Consider the following 23,594-nt stretch of genomic DNA (forward strand, 5'->3'; position numbering starts at 1 on the left):
CTGAATCCGGCATTAACTGCCGTATCCTCAGCATTGTCGCCGTTAATGCGGCGCTTTTGCTTGTTGCGACGCGACCTGCCACTGCTGTCCTTGGTATCCGAATTACCAGGGCTCTTGGTCATGTTATTGCTGCGAGCTAGCCAGCTGTCTTCTCCCACGCAAAAGCGGGTCATAAGTGTCGTGAGGGCTTCCATAGATTTCGGCTTTTCCTGTCCTAGGTGTCGTGCAAGCCACTCGTCGCGGATGTTATGCTTGAAGGCTGCTAGGGCCTCTGCATCCGGACAGTCGACTATTTGATTTTTCTTGGTTAGGAACCGTGTCCAGAATTGTCTGGCCGATTCCTCTGGCTGCTGAATTATGTGGCTTAGGTCATCGGCGTCTGGTGGTCACACATAAGTGCCCTGGAAATTGTCGAGGAATGCGGCTTCCAAGTCCTCCAAACAACCAATTGATTCTGCTGGCAAGCTGTTAAGCCAATGTCGGGCTGGTCCTTTAAGCTTGAGTGGGAGGTATTTGATGGCGTGTAGGTCATCACCGCGGGCCATGTGGATATGAAGGAGATAGTCCTCGATCCATACCGCAGGATCTGTTGTGCCATCGTATGATTCGATGTTCACGGGTTTGAAACCCTCGGGGATTTGATGATCCATTACTTCATCTATGAAGCATAGTGGGTGTGTGGCGCCTCTGTATTGGGCTACATCACGACGCAACTCAAACAAGCTTTGCCTACTGTGTTCGGCCCGGCCGGATTTACTGTATCCGGCGTGACGAGTACCGTCTCGTGTCGTGGGGCGCCCACGTGATCCGTAGATCGATCTTGTTTGCCTTGCCTTGTCCTCCAATATATCTCGCAGGTCTGGCGCATTTTCCCATGCCTTGGTGGTTTTTGAGCGGCGCCGGGGTGCGGCTTGAGTGGAGGGCCGAGAGGCCTCTCTGTCACGGCCACGGGGTGGCTGGTCGGCCGCATCATGCGCTGGTGATGTAGGTTTAAGTGCTTCCTCCTCTAATTGGGGTAGCAACCTGCGCTTTGGATAGCTCTTGGAGGGGCGTTCGATTTCATACTCTTCGGTCGCAAGGACTTCAGTCCATCTGTCGGCTAGCAAATCTTGATCAGCTCTAAGTTGTTCCTGTTTTTTCTTAAGGCTGCTCGCCGTGGCCATAAGCCTGTGTTTGAAACACTCTTGTTTGACGGGATCCTCCGACACGACAAATTCGTCGTCGTCGAGTCTTGCCTCATCTTCGGAGGGAGGCATATAATTATCGTCCTCGACCTCTCTGTCTGCCGCTCTCTCATGAGGGCTGGCTTCTCTATCCTCCTGTGCTGAATCTTGCTGGAGGTGGTTGTCTTCGGCACTGTCCGGGGTGTTATTATCCCCCATGCCAGAATCACCATTTTTGTTTTGGCGGGATTTAGAGCGGCGCCGCTGACGCCGGCGCTTAGGCTGCTTCTGGGAGGGGTCATCCTCCGCTGTTCCATCGCCATTGCCTTCTTTTGGGGTGTCCACCATGTATATATCATACGACGAGGTGGCTTTCCAGTGCCCTATAGGCGCTGGTTCTTGATCGTCTCCTGCGTCGGCGTCCATACCGTCGATGTCTTCGGAGTCGAAGTCGAGCATGTCGGTTAAATCATCGACAGTGGCTACAAAGTGGGTGGTGGGTGGGCTTTGAATTTCTTCATCAACCTTGCTGACCATAATTCGGCCAGGGCTCTCCTGACAAAGAGAGAGACTTTAGTGAATTCAGAATATCGCCGAAGGGCGAGTGCTGAAAGATGTCCGCGGCGGTGCTCCATGATCAGCGCCCAATCGGGTTCGATCGGTCGGGGCGCGGAGGGCTCGGAGTCTGGAGAGGAATCCGGCTCCTTGGAGTCACGGGCTTCGCAGAGAATAGGGCTAGTGTTCGGCTCGATCGCCGTAGATATTGCAGCCCCCGAGGCGGTGTCTAACCACCCATCCTCGGTTGGTGTGATCGGCTCCGAGCTAGGGGTCGGAGCGGACACAGGTGCGGCCTCCAGGGCACTGTTTGGCGGCAGAGCTAAATCATGCCCATCGTGACAGTGCGGCGCGCTCGGCTGTGACTCGAATCCGTCGAAGATCAAGTCTCCGCGGATGTCGGCCGTGTAGTTCAAACTTCCAAATCTGACCTGATGGCCAGGGGCGTAGCTTTCGATCTGCTCCAGATGACCAAGCGAATTGGCCCGCAGTGCAAAGCCGCTGAATACGAAGATCTGTCCGGGGAGAAAAGTCTCACCCTGGATCGCATCGCTGTTGATGATCGGAGAAGCCATCGGGCCTAAAAGTGACGACACAGAGGAACTCTCATTGAAAGCACCAATGTCGGTGTCAAAACCGGCGGATCTCGGGTAGGGGGTCCCGAACTGTGCGTCTAGGTCGGATGGTAACACGAGGCAGGGGACACGATGTTTTACCCAGGTTCGGGCCCTCTTGATGGAGGTAAAACCCTACGTTCTGCTTGATTAATATTGATGATATGGGTAGTACAAGAGTAGATCTACCACGAGGTCAGAGAGGCTAAACTCTAAAAGCTAGCCTATGGTATGATTGTTGTTTGTCCTATGGATATAGACACCGGAGAGGGCTAGGGTTACACAGAGTCGGTTACAATGGTAGGAGATCTACATATCCGTATCGCCAAGCTTGCCTTCCACGCCAAGGAAAGTCCCTTCCGGACACGGGACGAAGTCTTCAATCTTGTATCTTCATAGTCCAGGAGTCCGGCCAAAGGTATAGTCCGACTATCCGGACACCCCCTAATCCAGGACTCTCTCAATGGACCTTGCCGTTCTACGTACCAACCACTACCACTACCATGTTGCCCACTACACAAGCCGACAACCATGATAGAGTCGGATGCCCGCGACCCTCACCGCATGGCATGATGGCAAATCGGCACTAGGTTCGCCTGGATCTGGTCGAGGCTGGCCCGCACGCAACCACTCGAGAAAAATGACCTTGCAGCCACAACACCACACCTGAGCTCTAGAGCACCGTCGCTAGACAAAGATGTCGTTGCCTCGTACACCCTGTCGTCGCGTCGCTGGCCAAGGCAACAGCCCAGCGCTTCCGCCTGTATGGCCGTGCCGCACGCCCGCCGTCGCGCATTGTTGATACATGCAACATCACCATGTTCAACATCAAGCCAAATAGAAGCCAGAGCATGCGATAATATCACAAAAGCTTGTGCTACCGCTTGCCGCATCACCACTAGCAGTATGTGGCACAACTTCCAGAGCAGTCCCCAATTTGGCGCATAGGACGCCCGCTACGTACTCCATTCTTGTCTAGAACCTTCCAGATATTTGTTTCTTTTTTTCTCCGTACGGTTCTTTTCTTCTTTTTTCATTTTTTTTATTTCCTTTCTATTTTTTTTATTTCCTTTTACTTTTTCTGTGAAATTTCGTTTTTTATTTTCTTTTCTTCATTTCATGTTCTTCGTTTTTATCTTTTCCAAATTTCAAGAACATTTTCTGAAATTCGGGCACATTTTTTGAATTCAAAATTTGTTCATCCAGTTCAAAAAATGTTCATCACATTTTTGAAATTGCATACTATTTTCTAAGTTCATGAACATTTGTAAAAATTGGGGTGAACATTTCTGGACTTCAAAAAATGTTCATCGTATTTTTGAAATTGCGAACATTTTTTAAACTCTTGAACATTTTTGCATTGCACGAACATTTTTTGAAATTGCGTAAATTTGTTCTGGAACTTGTGAACAACTTTTTTTGAATAGGCGGACAATTATTGAAATTCAGAAACATTTTATGTCTCCGACAAACATTGTTTGAATTCATGAATATTTTTTTGAATCAGTGAACATTTTTTGAGTTTTGTGAACATTATTAGGAAAGTTTGGTTTTTTTCGTTCGAAATTCCGGAAAATTGTTTTAAATATTTTTGAACATTAACTCATGAATATTTTTTGAAATTGTGAACAATTTTTTGAAATCACAAAACTTTTTTGAATCAATGAACGTTTTTTTAATTCATTTTTTAATTCACGCATTTTTGTTCAAATTCACGAACATTTTGCCAATACGTGAACATTTTCTTAAGACACGGACACTTTATGATTTCTGGAACATTTACCAAGGTTCACTTTTTTTTAGGTTCAAATTTTTTTAAATTCTGAATTATTTTAAAGAAGATAAAAACACAAAAAGCTGGTGCTCGTGCAGCCCTGCCCATGGGCCGGCCGAATAGGCGGGAGGGGAGGGTATGCGAGCTGGCTTGTTCGCAGAATCAGAAAAGGTTCACCACAACCTATTTACCATACAAATCTTATTTATAACAACCACTTAACCTTTTTGGTGTTTGACACAGGACTAGTCACTCAAACAAGCACGGTTCTTTCTGTAAAATGCACCTAATCTGGATAAAGTCTTTATGTTCAAAAAAAAAACAAGCATGGTTCACTGTCAGGGACTGGGTAAACAGATGAAACGCACAACCTATATACTTACACACCATCACTTATTCACCATTGCGACGATGAACCGCACCGCACAGGACAGTCATATGTTCTGCTATTCACCACTCAACCAAAACAAGCACTATAGAACCCTAAGGTTGGTAAGGAAGGCAGCACAAAATTCCAGGAAGAGGAGCTGAGGTCCAGTAACTCTTTGCATATCCAGCAGGTACTTGTCATCCTTTGTCTTGTAAAGCTGGAGAAAAAATAAAAGAAATTTAGAACCAAACAGACAACATATACAGTACCATGCCAGTGAATTGTAACACCTGAAGAATAGACTGTATAACCAACAATACTGTGCAGCATTAAAACTTGGGAAGTTTGTTTTATCAATATGAATCACTAGACAGTACATGTTGGCAATAGCAAACACATGCAGGACATGATAATGGTCACTTGGTAACAATTATGAATCGAATATATATGTTGGCCAGTCTTTGCTCCAGCAAAAACCTTAATATCTAGTGATGCAGCTGAACGCAATATTGAGTAGAAAATTATTTTGTTATTGTTATTTTATCGAGATTTGTTGATGGTACGACAATGAGTACTACGCAGAAGGTGAGATTGCACACCTGGATTTCAAACTTGATCACGACAGGTAGCCTCCCATTAGCATCTCCAATATCCATGATGGTAGAGCCATCAACAAAGCTGTGGTTGGCATCTGACGTATCACTGACCTGAGGAAACCCAGGGCACCACCTGCATTTCATGTTGTGGTCTCCATTCTTCTTCCAGCGGACATTTAGTTCCTGAAGTGCCTTTAGAACCTCAATCATTATATCACGAGGCTGAGCTGGAGACTGTTGGATAAGTAATGCATTAGCTCCACAGCTGAATGTGCAAAATAAAGCCAACTAAAGTGGACAATGTGCAAGACCTGGAGTCCAAGAGCCCATTTCCTTTGAACGGGGTAATATGGGCGCAAGCCACTGCCTTGAGAATCATTGCTTCCTGGAAGATCATTCTTGGTACTTGGCCTTGCTGATTCCGATAAAGTAATCTGATTAAAACTCCTACCCTAGAGAACCATCCATTCATAAAGTTAATAGTGCTTAAACCTTTAATGCCTTAAACAAGTCACAGATGATGCAAATATGGACTAACCATTGGTTGTTGATAGTCAGCCCCCAAATAGCCACTAGTAGCCCGGAACCGATTGTCCAAGAGCAAGTAATATGCAACAGTTGCCTGGAAACATATAGTCGAAAGTCAGTTATGAAAACTGAATGGAATGAACCACTAATTTTTTTTGAATATACCTCATTTTGCAGCCTATTACACAGCGAACCACCCACATGATCTTTATCATATCCCAGATTGACAACGTCTTGAAGTGTTTTTTCATCAATCTTCAGAAATGAACATATAGCAAATCAGCATATCATTGCCATACAAACGGCATTTGAATGCTTGATAGTAAACGAAATTTTTGATAAATAAAAAAGTAGCATTGCAAGGAGACTTGATGTGCTACCTTTATGAAACCCAGAGCACAACTTTGGTCATTGATTTCTATAATATTTGTTTTGCAAATATTACATTAATATTATACCCATAAAAGAGAGCATTTCATGAAAAAAAATGTTGATCTTAGTTTTCCTATCATCCATGCAAGATCCTGTATATATGGTAGTCGCTTCAAATGTGAAATAGATGGGGTACCATTTTGGCTTGCTGTGGCGTGTTTGGTGGAGGCACTGCCAGGTAGCGAGGAAGGCGATTCTGAAACCATGGGTGGTCCCGAATTCCACGAATTGTGATTCTCTTCATGGGATCAACAATAAGTATTCTTGGGATCAAATCCATTGCAAGATCAGATAAATAACTTGGAAGGATATAGAAACCTCCCTGGAACACCAAACAAGAGGGCGTCAAATCTCCAGACAAAAAAGGAATGCTAAAGTCCAATTAATTTACAAAAGGTATACATTTGTCAGATCCAAATCGATCTACATACGTTATGTCTCACCTTTATCTTTTTGAACAGGTTGGGAATATTGTCATCCTCAAATGGAACTCTGCCACAAAGAAGAGCATAAAGTATCACCCCACAGCTCCAGACATCAACCTCAGGTCCAGCGTACAAGTTACCTGAGATAAGCTGCGCAGAAATCCTCGTTAAAGCTATTACCGCAGACGATGTGTGCGAAGAAGTATGAGGATAAGGAGACAAATAATACAAATAAGTGAATACCTCTGGTGCAGCATAGTTTAGACTCCCGCAGCTAGTCTTCAAAAAATGGCCATCATGCATCACATTACTTAACCCAAAGTCAACAAGTTTCACATTATATTCAGAATCAAGTAACAAGTTTTCTGGCTTTAGATCACGATGAACAACCATGTTTCTGTGGCAGTATTCAACACTAGATATAATCTGTTCAAGAAAAAGTCAATATGCATTCAGTGAATCAGAAAGAACCCTTCAAATTACATATTCGCCTTCAGAAGGATATACCATCTCTATATGTTTGAAAGCACAATTTGATTTAAGCACTGAGACTAAGACAATCAGGGCATGATGAATAGGATGTCATTTAAACAAGAATTGATTTAATTACTGATACAAAGATAACGCAGGCATCAAAAGATGAAACACCAGAGTGATACTAATACTTCGACGCATCAAGAAGACGTTACCTGGTTGATCAGTTCAATCCAAAAAACAAAGCAATTACCTTTGAAAGCTTGCAACAATATGTGGTACAAGTCTTGAGCTAAAACCTAAAATGTCTTCTTTTTTTGTCAAATTTTCTGGTAACATGACCGGTTACCGTCTGAAAAGAAAATCATTTGAATTCAGACATCAAGATCGTGCCAAAAGAGGGTATGCATGGGCTGCCATAAAACTGTCCACGGCCAGGTGGTTACAGAGCCTGACTTCTCTGCTAGAGGTCGCCAGAAGTCAACTCAGTTTTTTTTTTTTTTGCAAACTTCATATTTTTAGTGCATAAAAAGTATCAGCTACGGTGCTGATGATGAAGAGTCGAATCAGGGCCATTAGGTACCGGCAAGGAAAGAAAGTAGCTGACCACTGGACCAGCAACAACTTAGCGTGCACTATGTTTTAAATATAATATATTTATACAATAGAAATTTCTGAATTTGAAATTTGTTTGAAAATTTTGTGCCAAAAAAATATGAATATTCTATGATTTTCCTGAAACCGATTTTTCCGGAGTCGAGAAAAAAATCCTTAGCTAAAGCTTAGTCAACGAATGCAAACCAAGCAAATTGCTCATGATTACACAGTAAGCACGTGAAGAATGTGGGCACTGGACAATTGGCCAGGATATCCATACATTTCACGATCAAAATAAGAAGCTCAGCAAAGTTCATTAATGAACAACTATTGCTATTCCCAACATGCCAAGAGCAGGAAAGGCACCTGCTGGAAGATTCGACGAGCTTCATCTTCCTGTAACCGCCCTTTCTCAATAATGTAATCCAATAACTCACCATTCTGGCAATATTCCATCACAACAAATATATCCTTAGGTGTCTCAGTGACCTCATAAACCCGGATGATATGAGGGTGAATAAAGTCAATGAATAACCTCAATATCTTGATTTCTCTCTTTGCTGGAAACGAGATATGAGAAAACAATAGAAGTAAAGCGTTAGACATTCAGCCTATGAAGAAATTCCAGCTGCAAATTTTACTAACTCGCAGCAGCAAAACAAGGTGAACTGCTAATGTACTTTATCTCGACTAATCGATTTAAGTGGGAGTCAGGAACATGCCCACAAGTCTGAGTAGCACTCTGAAAGCAGATAACTCGAAATCCTGAGGAAGCAAGTCGGATGTATCCTAGATTATTCATTATTGTACAAGGAGAAGGAGGCATACCTTTCTCTTCCATTTCCATAATTTCCATTTTATGACGGTTCAGAATCTTTATAGCAACTTTCTGTCCTGTAAGCTTATGCTCTGCAATCATCACTTTTCCGAATGTGCCATGACCTAATATTTTGCCCAGATTGTAGTTCTTCAATGCTTCAGAATGTCCGCCTCCTCCGGTGTTCCCATCCATTTTCACTATGCCAAAACAAGAGAAACGATATGTGTGATTCAGAAAACAGTTTTATAGTTCAGATAAAGTTGATCAAAACTGGTGAAACATGAGTTACGTGGAATATACTGATCATGTATAATATTATGAAATATTTACAGCATGTTACTTCTTAGAGACTGGCCTTGAGTGTCAAATGAGTGGGCTGGCCATGAAAGACCACTATGTGACATGACTGGCGAGGGCAATTAAAGGTCAACGAAATGAGTGAAGTTCCCTTCTCAAATGGGGAGAGCCACAGCATATTCGATCGCTGAAGTGTGGTTCAGTGAGATGATCGGCAACCAACAAGTACTATCTTGTACCGATCGAGTAGGGTCATAATATATTACCATAAAAATGCTTGCACGCGCAGCATGAACGACTATAAGCCTTTCCTGGTATGTATGTATCAGATCTGGCAAGGATGGTTGGGATAACAACTATCGATAATGCTCGCTCGTGCTCTGAGTGCCCAGCCCTGGTGCGAAGACAGAGACGACACATAGAATCCTAGCTAGTGGGTTAAGCAAAGTACTCTTAAAAAGGCTCACGGATTAATTATACGATGACTAGGCATATATGTGTGGTAAACATGGAAGAGCCATACAAGAAATGAAATGCAGTGATGCAACAATGAATGAGCTAACACATGAATCTGCCACTGGTACTACTCAATAGCTGTAGACACAACAATTACACGACGGTATGAGCATCAGAATCAGAATCCCCCGATCGCTCTGTAGGATCATTTCGACCATGTATAGAGTAAATTTGGGGAAAGTCGGCCGACCGATCAATCAATAAACCATCTAATTAACCGATAAGTCAGTAATCAAGACTTTCAAGTCCGAGCGGGATGAGGTGAATGTTGGTCGGGCGGATCTGCGGCAAAGATCTCTGTTGGAGGGAAGAAACAAGCAGGGGCACCGCAATCCCCACAACCACAAGCAGAGCAAGAGCAGCACACAGACTGGACTAGTAAATTCCACACTCCCTCAGAACTGAAAATTAAGAGCACGCGCGGACCACCCCAGCTCTCTACCATGCCAGGCAAGCAACGACGACGCAGAAACACTGAACTCCGGCGAGAATTGCCGCAAAGATGAGCAGGGCGATTGGCTTGATTACCTGGCCAAATCCCGCGGGCAGCCGCCGGGAGAGAGGAAGGCAACAAGTGGAGCGGAGGACGGCCTCGAATCGAGAGAGGTTTTGGCCGGGGTCGATCGGTCGGCTGGTCGTTCTCTTCTCCGGGGGGTGGGACTGAAGGAGCTTTAGGCTTTAGGCCGTAGCTGCTAGCTTAGGTGGGGGCGGCGTAACCGGGGGAAAGTGAAAGGCCAACGTCAGCATCGATCAGCATCAACGTGTCGGCTCCGTCTCGCGCCGCTCGCTGACATTGCTGCTCTGCTCCATCGCCTCGCGCTTGCGTCCCGGCCGTTTGGCTCCTTGTGCCATTTTTATCTCCTTCCGTTTCCAGTGCGTCGCGTGTGTCGATCGATTCCTCCGTCCGTCCGTCGTCGGTTGATTTGGACGGTAGGGACGCTTTTCGGTCGCATGAGATAGACGGCAGGGACGCTTTTCGGTGGCCGGTGACGCGGCGCTGATGCGAAATATGCACGCCGTCCGGCCGGCGTTGGCGGTGGGTGGAGATTAACTGGAACGTTGCTGTTACGTGCGCGACGAGGACGCTGGCTATATTTGGGTGCATGCGCACGTTGCACTGTTCTCTCCGAATTTGTTTTGTTTGTTGCCAACTCATAAAAAACAAAAAACAAAAAACACTGATCCTGGTAGCTACTTCCTCCGTTTCAAAATAGATGACTCAATTTTATACTACTAACGAAAGGAGTAGCTGCTTATTAGTTTTCGCGTGGCACATCTAGAATTAGTGTTTTCTCTGGATTTCACGTGTGCGACACAGGTTGTGTACATGCGCGGCGAGGTCTGATGCGTGCATGTAGACGCGCGCGAAACGTGTGCTGCATGCATGCATGCGCGGGCTCGCGTGAGGCCGGGTATACTCCGCGCGCGGCGCCGGCGCGCACGTGAAGGTGAACTGCGCGGTGTGACAAGGTGTACTGCACGCACGGCGTCAAAAGTGTTAGCCATAATCCCGTTGCAAATTCAACTAGCTTTTTTTAGGGCAAAACAAAGATTTATAACTTAACGATGTTTGGGCGCATCGTCCGAAACACAAACAGCCACTTGGGACGGTACAATAGTGTTCTAGCCGATATTTTCGTTCGGCAAACAATGACGACCAAGCTTAGCTAATTCATGTGATACAGAATTCGCACTACGACGACAAACAGCAACGAATTGCTTAGAGAACCATATCTTGAGCTGGAGCTTAATTTCTTCTATGACGACTACATATGGCGAGGAGTCCACCTTGATAAGGTCCAGCGCCTCCAGTAGGAGTTGTGAATCCGTCTCAAAGACTACCCGGAGTGCACCAATATCTGCCGCCAAGGATACAGCCTTCGACATAGCAGTTACCTCAGCCGCAAAAGCATCAGTGACTTGTTCCTTCCTCCCCGCTCGGGCCAACAGTACCTCACCAGCCTCGTCCTTGATCATCACGCCCCAGGAGACAAATGCCTCGCCTGGAGTAAAAGCCCCATCCAGGTTAATCTTGACACTATCCTGCGCCGACGGCTGCCACTTGCATGCTTTGTTCTGTTTGTTTCTCCCATTAAACAACTGCATATACTCCTGTGTATTGCTGAGAACCCGTCTAGTCAGCTCAGTCAATTGGATTGGGAGCTCCCCCTTTCTTATTTCGTTTCTGTTGTTCCACCAATGCCACCAGAACGTGAGGATCCGCACCCGGGTATATTCAGTTAGCCCCCACAGTAAGTCCTGCATTGCATGCACGGACGTGATCTGCTCTAGCGCTGCTCTTTCTTTCTCTAGACTCGTAGCTCTCCAGGCTTCTTTTATGGATTTGCACTTAATAAAAAGATGAGCGCCGTCCTCATTTGCTTGCTCATAAAGTAGACATTTTGTGCTTTCAAGCTTTACACCCCTCCTGTCCAGGTTAGTGCGAAGAGCAAGGGACTCGTGCTTGATTCTCCATGTGAACACTTGAATTTTCCACGGACATGGCAACTTCCATAACCGTTTCCACGACTGATCATCACACCTGTCCAGATCCCCTGCGGCCATTGAGCTACTTCCAGGAATTCCTTGACGGCTTTCTTTTGTTAACTGCACTTGCAACTTGTAGGCGCTTTTGACAGTATGATTTCCCTTGCTATCAAAATGCCATGCCACGAAGTCCTCTATTCCCGCCCGCAACGAAATTTGCAAGATCGATCAGAGGTGCATCATCCGGCCAGCAGACACTATAGCCAATCATTGCCTGAAGGTAAAAACGTACGTTTTTTTGGGAGGGCCTAGTGTGCCCTCATGGCATTTCTTAGGGCCTTGCTACGGATAAATGCGATAACAACATGAAAAGTTTAACTCTTTCTTTCAACAAATAGGAATTTCACATGATGTCTCATGTCCACATGCATATCAACAAAACGGTTCTGCTGAATACAAACATAGTCATGTTGTTGAAGTAGGCTTAGCTATTCTAGCTGCAGCATTCATGCCATTAAAATTTTGGGATGAAGCTTTCCTTACTGTAGTCCATCTTATGAATATGTGGCCCACTCGTACCATCTCCAATGGAACTCCTACTGAGTGTCTCTTGCTTGTCACACCAGACTACACCACCCTCAGAGTTTTTGGTTATGCATGTTGGCCTAACCTTGGCCCCTATAACACTTGGAAAATCATGTTTCGTTTCAAACAATGTGTCTTTCTCGGTTACAGTGCTCAACATAAGGTTTTCAAATGCCTAGACGTGTCCACTGGTTGCGTTTACATCTCTCGTGATGTTGTCTTTGATGAAACTCAGTTTCCCTTTGAAAAAGCTTCATCCCAATGTCGGTGCTCTTCTCAAGAATGAAATTCTTCTTCTTCCTTTCCATCTCCTCGGTGATGCTCATGTGGGTGTTGATAATGATGATCCAATGTTGACTAACTCCTATATAGTTTCACATGAGTCTTCTACTACAGAAATTAACAGGGCAGAAAAAGGCATGGCGAACGATGCAATTTTTGTTCAAAACGGTGCAAAAAATCCTCCTGGAATGGACACGACCGAACCGGAGCGATCGTCGTTGGGATCTGTGCATCAGCCTGCGCCTAGATCTCCTCCGGGATCGGTGCAGCAGACTGCGCTTGGATCCACCTCGGAATCGGTGCCCCACCAAGCGACCAGTGTTGCACCAGCCTCCCTCGCTCTCCGCCACCCTACGGTCGACATGCGTCCCACTGGTGGGCCACACCAGACAACACCAGGGGACATCCCGACCGAGCGGGCTCCACCGACTGGACGCTCCACGCCGGTCCCCCGCATTTACGCCAGGCGGGCCATGCTCACCGACACGCCCGTTCTAGGCGGGCCCAACGCGCATCTCGATCCAGATCCAGTTGGCTTGCCCGAATCTTCTGTGGCTCCCTAGCCTTCTGTGTCGCCTTTGTCTGCCACAAAGGATCAGACGGGTGCGGGCAGCTCTGCCTCCTCGGGATCGAGTGGATCAGGTGGATCTACCGATCTTGTCGTACAACAGAATGCTGGATCTTCTGCGCAAACACCTGTTGCACTGCCTCATACAAGCCTCCAAACGGGTGTTCTACATCCAACTAATTATAAGACTAAGTATGGTTTGCCTTTTTCAAATAATTCTACAGGAGAACCACGCGCGTTGCTGCGGGATGTTTGGTTAATATATTTTTAGAGATTGCATCAAGTCTAATTAGGATTATTTTGAAAAATATTGAGTAGGTTGCTATCTTGTGCAATCAAAACTAAAGTATAGCTCATGAATGATCAATAAATTGAGTTGTTTACGAAGCTCAAAATAATAGTTGCGTCTATAATGATAAAAAGGAGTTTCTTGTTTGTTGTGCAATTTCCCCCTGAAATATATGTGAACAAAATCCATACATAAAGAGTGAATTCCAGTTTTTACCCCTTACTTCCACATTTTTGACACTAATTACCCCATTTAACATTTTTTTCATTCCAATTACCCCATTTAGCGAGAGTCTTGCCAGTTTTTACCCCAGTAAGATTTTTGAGAGTGATCTGCTTGCAAACTCCCTGCTATCAGATTTCTTGGCATTTTTTCCAATGCCCGACCAGGTCACTTGGTTTAGCCGCACCCAGTTTTTTTCTCATGGCTGTCAGGTACGTGCGCACCACATCGAGGAAAAGAGGAATAGTTATCTTTGGCGGTCAAGTACGTTCAATTTTGCATTGTGGGTTGTGGTTTGTAGGTTACCGAAAAAAGCTTTCGTCCCACTTTATATATAAAGTAACAATCATCCACAATCAGTACAAACACACGCCACCGCAACACACGCACACACCAAGGCATGATACATAGGCGTTGAGCACAACAACACCACCCCTAGCACTACAAGAGCAACCGGGGTCCTCAACCGTGAACACGCCATCGCGAAGAGATGAAGCCGCATACGACAAACCGTGGGCTCCAAGATGGCACCTTCAGGAAGGTTACGATACCAGAGGGCCACCACCAGCCGACCTGAGGATCAGAGTTTCCCCTGGAGCAACACGATGGGCAATGAGAGTCGCGACGATGCCTTCAGGAAGGGAACGAGCTTCGCCGCCGCCGGTCCGTTTGAAGATCGAACAGGTTTTCACCTCGGTCAACACTCACCGCCACCGTATGCCACACCCCTGCGACCACGCCGCCCACCCGGCCATGGCCACCGGGCAACACCGAGCCACGGGCTCTACCCATGTGCACCGTGCTACCACCACCAGGGTCACCGCCCTGGCATCCAAGACCTTGACACCACCTCACCTGAGACCCGCTGGTACCCCAACAAAAGAGACGAGTGGAAAGGCCCCACCTTTCACACCCCTGGGTAGCCCCTAGGGCCGAGACCCAATAGGCCAGCCAAAACTGGCCTCCATCGACCCGTCTTGCTGCACCGGGTGCGAGACGAGCTCGGTCATGCTGTAGGGCATGAGACGAGGTCGGTCGTGCTGCCGGGCGCGAGACGAGGTCGGTCCTGCTATGGGGCGCGAGACGAGCGATGGACCGCAGCTTGGAGAGGTCCAATCCTTCGACCAAAGTAGTGCCCGGACGACAAGGAGAGGAATCGAAGGCCGACACAAGCCGCCTACGCGCCAGCCGACACCAGAACATGCCAGCCGCCGCAAGCGCCGGCGAGGCGTCGCTCGGCCGCGGACTCTGGCGGCAGCGAGGGAGGGAGGAGGGGGCCTGGCGGCAGCGGTAGGGTTTGCCTCCCCTACCGCTCGCGGGAGCGCCAGATGAGGTCGTGCCCGGCGCGTAACACTTTCGTACTCGGTTTCTAGGTTTAATGTGATGATATTTTAGTTTTCTTCTTTGATGCAAAACATCATAGGAACCACTTATTTTAAGCTTTGGGAGATCATCAAACAAAAACACCACGGTCTATTTTACATGTCTGCAGTGCTATTGTCGTACATGTGTTTTTTAGTGAGCTCCAATGATGTGTGTCCATTGAAAATTAGTACTACCAGTTATTGACATGATTCTTGCAAAAAAAAGTTATTGGCATCATAGGGTCGGTTTTTTTTGTTTTTATAAAAATGTACATTTGGGCACTTAGTCTCAAGTAAAATTAACATGATCTTTGCAAGAAGGCTCTTAAAATTTAAAAGGGGTAAGAACAGACAAGATTGTCACTAAATGGGGTAATCTGGATGAAAATTTGTTAAATGGGGTAAATAGTGTCAAAAATGGTTAATTAGGGGGTAAAAGCCGGAATTCACTCATACATAAAATCACTGGCTATAAACCGTTTTCTTGACCTGGTTTGGCTCCATAGTAAAACATCTTAATCAATAATGAACTTGAACAGTCAGGTTCTTTCTACTTGGACTCAAATAAGCCAAATATCTTCTGCAATAATGACCTAAAGGGTTGTAGTCCAAACCCCGCGCGTTGCTGCATGAAAATATAACATGAGAATTACAAACATAATCTGCATGCTGCAAAACAAATACAACATGGAGGTAAATTTTGTGCATTTTCAGATTACAATAGGAATGCAGACAACCACCTACAAATCTTTGGATGTCGTGACTTACACCATCGGAGTAAAAACAATATCATCTCAGTACGTAGCTCAATAATACCTACTTACAAATCCTACTATCGGCATGCAGTGAACTGAGATACTAATACTCTATGACCATGCGAAACAAAACATCTAACCCCCCCCCTTGAACGAACATATATATCAAGTCAAAATAAGAAGTATTCAATGAAATGCAGGAGAATGGAACATGCTTAACAAAAGTATATAGCGTAATTTCTCTAATAGAAATATCGAGTAAGACAGCTTCAGAGATCTTAATAGCATTCCTCTCGAAGCTAATTAAACAGGCTTAGAATTCTGAAAACCAACCCTGCACAGAAAATGCTTCGGCTATAAACTTCTCAATGTTTAATCATCCATAGTGCAAAACTGGGAGGCGAATATAGATTATTCATCTTCAGAATATATGATAAGATGATTTTTTTTTTTTGAAAGAAAAGGTAGATAACTCTCTACCTTATGCATTCAAAACGGGCTGAAGCCCGAATGACCAGAGTCATTTACATGAAGGTGACGTGAGCGCCGCACTAAGTGTGCAGCAGGCCATCACCAGACCTTAAAGAAAAAAAACGTAGGTGGAAAAAAAGGCAGGCAGGAAGAAAACAACACAGCCTAATTACAGCTTAGCTCTCTGGCCCATGTTTTGAGGATTGTCTTGTCTTGATCTGTTGGCGCACGGACACTCGAGAGCGTGAGTAGATCGAAGATCTCCCTGAAAATTTTAGTGTCACTCCATAGCTCATCTTCGAAGATTAGTGCATTCCTAGCCCTCCATAGAGCTACTGCACATGCCGCAAAGAAAATATTCCAGAGCCGTCCATACAGTCTTTGTGGTGCCGGGGAAGTGATGAAGCCGATGGGCATCGTGGCTGATACTGCATCATCAAAGAGCATCCTCCTGGACCAAACTGCGTGAGCCGGTTGGCATCTGAGTAAGATATGCAGCATGGTCTCAGCCGCTGGACAGCGCTCGCATCCATTATGTTTCGCAATTTTTGTCCAGTGTTTCCGGAGCATGTTGTCCCTAGTGTTGTGTCTGTCCTTGATAGCAATCCAGAGGAAGATGTGATGCCTCTTAGGGATGGTTTTGTTCCAGATGAAGGGCTCCATGGGGCAGCCAACACCTCTGAAAGTAAGTAGCTGGTAGAAGTATGTCGTGGACAGTTTTTGATGAAGGGCAATTGGTCTTCTAACGTCAGGCTGATCAGCTACTGGGGCGATGTGGAGCAGCATTGTGCTGAGAATTTGCAACTCCTGGGAGGCAGTAGCAGAGAGGTTGGGGTGTAGTTGTAGCATCCACTGTCCATTCATGTACTGGGAGGCAACGGTGCATGATCTGGTGATGGAGAAAGTATACAAGATTGGGAAGCAGAACATGAGTCGCCCGCAGTCGAGCCACAAGTCAGACCAGAACGATATGTGAGTGTCGTCCCCGAGCTCACATCTCGTGGCCTGCTGCACTAGGAGCATGCATGACTTCAGGCAACGCTAGATAGCGGTGTCTCCATTGTGCGGACTGGTAGGTAAGCTTATGCTGCAGAACCTGGACGCGAACCATTTGTAGCAGGGTACGTTGTTGTGCTGAAGAATCTGCGCCAAAACCTTGCATACCATCGCTTTATTGTGAGAAGCAATATCGCGCACTCGTAGCCCACCATTCTGTTGTGGAAGCTTGCAAAGTCGTCCAGAATCCTTTTGACGATGGTGATTTGTTGTGTGTCCCCTTGCACAAGTAAGAGTGTGTCGTCCGCATATTGTAGGACCGGCAATGGGCCATCTACCCCAAGAGGGTGCTTGAGTACACCACTCCTATACTCCTCCTCGCATAGCTATTGCAGAACATCAGCAACTAAAATGAATAGATATGGTGAGAGGGCATCTCCCTGTCTTAAATCGCATTTGGATATGATTTTCTCTCCCAGTTGTCCATTCATCATGATTTGAGCGGAGCTGGAGTGGAAGATTGTGGAGATCCACTTGATCCAACGTTGCCCGAACCCCCTGGCCACAAAAATTCGTTGCAAGGCATCCCAACTGACAGTATCGAAAGCCTTCTGGAAGTCCAACTTCAGTACGATCATAAGCTGATTTTTGAAATACATGCATGTTCATATGTGAATTGCCCTTCATGGATTTCTACAAAAAAAAAGTGGAAAAAATGATGGTAAGATAGCTAAGGTCATACGTGCCTTTGATAATTTCGTCTAATGTCATGAGAAGAAAAACGAACAAATGCCCTCGAACGTCATCTTGGTCGCCTTCTTCCACACATGTTTCGCCACTGGTCTGCGTCATCTCCTTCCTGGTGATCAGCCAGCTAGTTAGGTACAAAATCATGCCGGTGATGATTACTGATCAGTACCAGTTTTATAACTCTATCAGGTGGTACGAATAGAGTCACCGTCTCCGGTACCGACTAGGCCAACACCCTCACATGCAAGCAGCATACATGAATTAGAACCCACCTATAATTAATTCCCTGACAGACCACACCACGCAGATATAATCTTCAGAATAGGGGCATTCAATAAAACTGATTTTACGTTGAAAAGTATACCTCTTACTACTTGCCCAAGAATCTTCTTCTGATTAAATGTTGACGTAGTCCAAAATCCCATGGTGAAATTTTTGAACAAAATGCCTTAGGCAAAATAAATTAAAGGATCTCTCACCTTATCAAACTCTAGATGCTCACGATTCCAAAAGACCAAACAAATTTTGGGTCAAATCTTCCAATGATGCAGCATAAAAGAAATCCCATATCTTCTTCTCACCTTCGGCCGAGCTCGGTTGCAAAAGGGGGTCACCGCAGGTCGCAACTCCTTGCCGACGGAAGTAGCGATCGCTGGGGTCAGCCAGGTCAGATGCGGAGTATTGGACGTTGGGGTACCGAAGAGTTGAAGGCTTCTACGGATGAGAAAGAGAGACCCACGTGATGGAGATGAAGTCGTTCCGGGGTCATGCGCCACCGCTGTCCTCGGCAGCCATGATGCATAACGTGACTCGTTGGGAGCAATGAAGGGACGAGGGCCAGGCCATGTGCCGCGCGCCATGAACGGCTGGGACGTTGGACGACGGAGGCGTAGGGGCCGATTAATTTCCGTATACCGTGTAAAAGTCACCACCATGCCGAGACCATGAAATCCGCTGTCCCTGCCATCGGCAGCCGTGTGGTGGATACGCTGAAGGGCACTGCATCGATGCGCGGTGGGGAGGGCAGTGCTGTTGCTGTCGGGCTGTGCTTTGTGGAGGTGGGCGCCGTCGACAGTAGGCGAAGAATGTGCCTTGTTGGTGCTTGCCTGCTTGGAGTGGAGTGCGGATGAGGCAGCCGGTGGTATTGAACTGCAGGAGAAGCAGAAGGGGGTGGAGAGGGGACCGTTAGAAGTTAAGTACCGAGATGTGCAGAGGGGAGGGGAGGGGAGGAGACGTTGTTGCATTAAAGCATTGGGTGGGGAGAGGTGGAGCATAACGATGAGATGAATGGATGCGTGCGTGAGGTGGAAACGGAGAGCATGCGGTTGTTGGTCTTCTTCTTATGAGACCATTGGGCTTCAGTCGCTAAATATGGAAAAGGACAGGACGCTGCAAGACCTCTAAAACTATAATACCTAAATAGTTCATCCCCACTAATTAATGATATGGCAGATTAATGAGGTGGATAGGCTGCATGTCAAGAGAAATATGTTAGTGGGGTGAACTATTTAGGTATTATCACTACCAGAATAACGGCCGCTGCCGACGGCCTTTTCTATGCTGACGGCCCCCGTCGGCATAGATCGTGGTATGCCGACGGCCGAGAAAATGCCGTAGGCGTACTAAAGCCGTTGGCAAACCTCCATATATGCCGACGGGGGCCGTCGGCATATCTTCCACTATGCCGACGGGGGCCGTCGGCATAGAGCCGTCGTCGGCACACAGGTGGGTCCACCGACCTAGGTCCAGACGGAGGCCGTCGGCATAGCTTGCAAACCTTTTTTTATTCAGCAAAAAACACATGGGCTCTCTATGCCGACGGGGATACCGTCGGCGTATATATTATATGTTTTTATTTCTCATTTTTCATTTTTATTAAACCTTAGATTTGATTAATTTAAATCTAATTTATATAAACTTAAACATACACAAATTATATATGGATTTGGGGCAGAATTTTCCATAGATTATGAATATCCAGTTTGTTTTTACTTTTGAGTATGTTAAAATGTAACATCATGTAATTTTGCATATAGGTCCTTACACTTGGTAAAAATCATACGTAATTGATACTTCACTAGATTTGGACAACTTTTAAATGATTTTCTTATCATAATCTCGCACCGGGTCCTGATGCATGTGTGAATGTGTTGTGGCATGCGTAGACGCCCTTCTTGGGCTCCGAGGTGTGCCTCCCTCCACGGACGGCGGTGCCGCCGTCACTTGGAGGGGGGAATCGTGCGCGTCGGGTAGAAGTAGAACCGGAGGGAATCTAGTGTTTGGTTGGGTCCAGACCATGTTCGGGGTTGTTCCTATGGGCTGATCTATCGCAACTAGATGAAAGAGTCCACCGGTAAAAGCCCGTCCGATGAAAGTCAAAGGCCTAGATCTCCTGGTCAACGGGGCTATGGTTAGTCCGGTCGGTGGGGCTTTGGGGTGTAGCTATGCCATCGAAACATCGTATTGGGTCCAGATGCGTGTGTGAAAGTCATGTGGCATGCGTAGACGCCCGTCTTGGGTCTCTGCGGTGTTGCCCCCCTCCACGGACGGCAGTGCCGCCGTCACTTGGAGGAGGGAATCATGCGCGTCGGGTAGAACCAGAGGGAATCTAGTGCTTGGTTGGGTCCAGACCATGTTCGGGGATGTTCCTATGGGGTGACCTATCACAACCAGTTGGAAGAGTCCACTGGTCAAACCCATCCGGTGAAAGTCAAAGGCCTAGATCTCCTGGTCAATGAGGCTTCGTGGTGGCCTTCCGGCTGTAGCAATGCCACTGAAACAGCGCACTGGTCGTGATGCATGTGTGAAAGTGTTGTGACATGCGTAGACGCTATTCTTGGGCTCCCGGGTGTGCCCTCCTCCACGGACAGCAATGCCGCCGTCACTTGGAGGGGGGAATCATGCGCGTCGGTTCGAGCCGGACGAAATCTAATGGTGGGTTGGGTCCAGACCGTGTGCGGGATTGTTCCTATGGGCTGACCTATCGCAACCATGTGGAAGAGTCCACTGGTCATAGCCCGTCCAGCGATAGTCAAAGGGCTAGATCTCCCGGTCAACAGGGCTTCGTGGTGGCCTTCCTGGTGTAGCTGTGCCACCGAAACACCACACGGGTCCTGATGCATGTGTGTAAGTGATGTTACATGCGTAGACGCCCGTCTTGGGGCTCCGGGGTGTGGCCCTCCTCCACGGATGGCACTGCCGCCGTCACTTGGAGGGGGGGGGGATCGTGCGCGTCAGGTCGAGCCGGAGGGATCTAGTGGTGGGTTGGGTCCAGACTGTGTTCGAGGATGTTCCTATGGGCTAGCCTATCGCAACCAGGTGGAAGAGTCCACTAGTCAAAGCCCGTCCGGCGATAGTCAAAGGGCTAGATCTCCTGGTCAATGAGGCTTCGTGGTGGCCTTCTGGGTGTAGCTATGCCACCGAAACACCGCACGGGTCTTGATGCATGTGTGAAAGTGACGGCGGCAGTGCCTCTCCTTTGGTTGCACTAGGCCTGCACATACCGCAATGACATCATACATGATTTTACAAACCACCTCTTAACATCATTTAAGGTGGCCGCCGTGCACGTTGGCAATTTCCCGCATTGAAACCCTAAATATGCAATAAACTTCTCAAATATTGCAGGCGCACCCGAAAAATGCCATGTCATGGCACGTGTCATGCAATGCCCCCCTTTGAGAGTACGAGAAGTTTCGAGTACAACGGAACAATGTGAAGCGCACTTCCTTCACAATCCGGACACATTCTCTCTCGATAGCCCGATACTACCTCGGACATGGGCGGTTTAGAAGCGGCCTCCGGTCAGGCTTCTGCGAAACACACTCAAACTTTTACCACACCCTACAAGGGCCATATGACGACACCGTGCGAGGTCCCAAGGATTTCCAATATCGTATGATTTTCAGTGGATTTTAACGGCTATATCCGGCATGCCGCCGATGTACATTCGCCCTTCGGTGGTGGAGCCTGCCCCTCCTTTGGTTGCACCAGGCCTACACATACCCTAAAGACATCATATATGATTTGACAAACCACTTTGCATACAATTTCTCAAATGACTATAGGCAAAATGAGTTTATCAATTTTTTAATTCTAAAAAATTCAAAGGAAAATAAAAAAATTGAAATTTGGCAGGATGTCAGCTTATGATTCATAGAATGTGTGGAAAAAGTTAGAAAAGATTTAGTAAAAATAAACCTAATAAATCTAGCAAAACAAATACGTAAAGAAGCACAAAAAATGAAGCCTTCCTATTGGCTGGCCACCTAGTCACCTGGATCGATGACGTGGATGGCTGGATGCATGCACCACCCCACGTTCCACGCACGTTATCCTCTCCCCTCGATCTTATCTCTCTCACGCTCGTCTCTCTGCGCACGACGCTCTCTCTCTCTCTCATCTGCGCCCCCACCGAACGAAGCCGTCGCCGCTTGCCCCTGCGGATCCGCCGCCGCCGCTCGCCCCTGCAGATCCGCCGCCGCCTGGCCCCACAGCCATCGCGTCCCAATGGCCGCTCGCCCCTACCTGCCGCACGCCTCGACTGCTGAGGGAGCCATAGTGCCCCACCGGCTCTTCGGCTCGGCCACTCGCCTCCACCGTCGAGGGAGCAGTGGTGCCCCACCGGCCGTTCGGCTCGACCGCTCGTCTCCACCGCCGAGGGAGCCGTCTTGCCCCACCGGCCGTTCGCCGAGCGAGCCGTGTGAGATCCGAGCCCCTCCAAACCCGAGGCCAAGGTGTACGAGCGGCACCGTCGAGGGAGCCGTGCTGCCTCTCGTCGGAGTTCTACTCGCAGGATGTGTTGCTCGTCGGATGTAGGATGTGCTGCTCGCCGGAAACCTAGGACGTCGGAGCGGCAAGATGCGCTGCTCATCGGAGCTGCACGCCGGCTGGCCTCTGGACGAACATGACCTGCGCGTCGCTTCCCTTGCTCGCCGTGCTCACCGGCTGTTGGGCAGCCATTTTTTTTCATACGTGTTTCAAGCTATGCCTACGGCTTGGCTGTCGGCACAGCTCTAACGCTATGCCGACGGCCTAACCGTCGACGTAGCTACGCACCAGGTCAGCTCAACAGCTGACATGTGGCATCTCTAGGCCGACGGTTAGGTCGTCGGCATAGCCCCAAAAGCTATGCCGATGGCCTAACCGTCGGCGTACCGCCAGGACACGGTCGCCCAAAGGTTGCCATGTGTCAGCGTATAATTGGCACACCTTTAACGGCGGCGCCGCCAACGTCCGTCAGGTGGAAAATGTTGTCGACGGTGTGTGTATGCTGGCGGTGGTACGGCCCCCGTCGGCTTAGCTCACTATGCCGACGGTTTTTGTATGCCGACGGCCGCCCTGAGGTACACCAATGTACGAGTTGCCGACGGGGCTATGCCGACGAGGGCCGTCGGCGTACTCCTTTGCCGATGGCTTTTGGGCCTACGCCGACGGCCCACGGCCGTCGACAACTAGCTAATTCTGGTAGTGTATAGATTATAGATTATAGATTATACAGGAGAACCACGCACTCTCAATGAGTCTCTTGCTGATCCCATATGGAGAAAAGCTATGGATGAAGAAGTTCATGCTCTTCACAAAAACAATACTTGGCATTGGTTCCTCCACATCCAGGTAAAAATGATGGGAAACGTTGCACGGGAAACAAAAAAATTCTACGGA

The 23,594-nt window shown here is 47.4% G+C and overlaps 2 protein-coding genes across 3 annotated transcripts; both read right to left on the bottom strand.

The window, feature by feature from the left end:
* Positions 1-4,268: 4,268 nt before the first annotated feature.
* LOC125546101 (carbon catabolite-derepressing protein kinase) lies at positions 4,269-9,896 on the bottom strand. 2 transcript variants are annotated; one of them, XM_048710242.2, is made up of 11 exons: positions 9,690-9,847; positions 8,357-8,545; positions 7,895-8,088; positions 6,701-6,883; positions 6,476-6,607; positions 6,169-6,354; positions 5,766-5,855; positions 5,611-5,694; positions 5,384-5,524; positions 5,076-5,306; positions 4,269-4,693 (listed from the first exon to the last, which is right to left on the bottom strand). In XM_048710242.2, the coding sequence occupies exons 2-11, from the start codon at positions 8,538-8,540 to the stop codon at positions 4,580-4,582; spliced, it is 1,539 nt and encodes a 512-aa protein (XP_048566199.1). In that variant the 5' UTR covers positions 8,541-8,545; positions 9,690-9,847; the 3' UTR covers positions 4,269-4,579. The 2 variants fall into 2 exon arrangements, with proteins under 2 accessions (XP_048566199.1, XP_087370273.1); XM_087514147.1 differs by having other exon boundaries at positions 6,476-6,883; positions 9,690-9,896.
* Positions 9,897-10,784: 888 nt separating this feature from the next.
* Positions 10,785-11,726, bottom strand: LOC147981882 (uncharacterized). The gene has a single exon (XM_087516137.1). It carries the CDS (start codon positions 11,724-11,726, stop codon positions 10,785-10,787), a length of 942 nt encoding a protein of 313 aa, XP_087372263.1.
* Between the last annotated feature and the right edge of the window lie 11,868 nt (positions 11,727-23,594).

This window comes from Triticum urartu, chromosome 3A (assembly GCF_056163025.1).
Source record: "Triticum urartu cultivar PI428250 chromosome 3A, HENAU_Tu73, whole genome shotgun sequence".
NCBI classification, from domain to species: domain Eukaryota; kingdom Viridiplantae; phylum Streptophyta; class Magnoliopsida; order Poales; family Poaceae; genus Triticum; species Triticum urartu.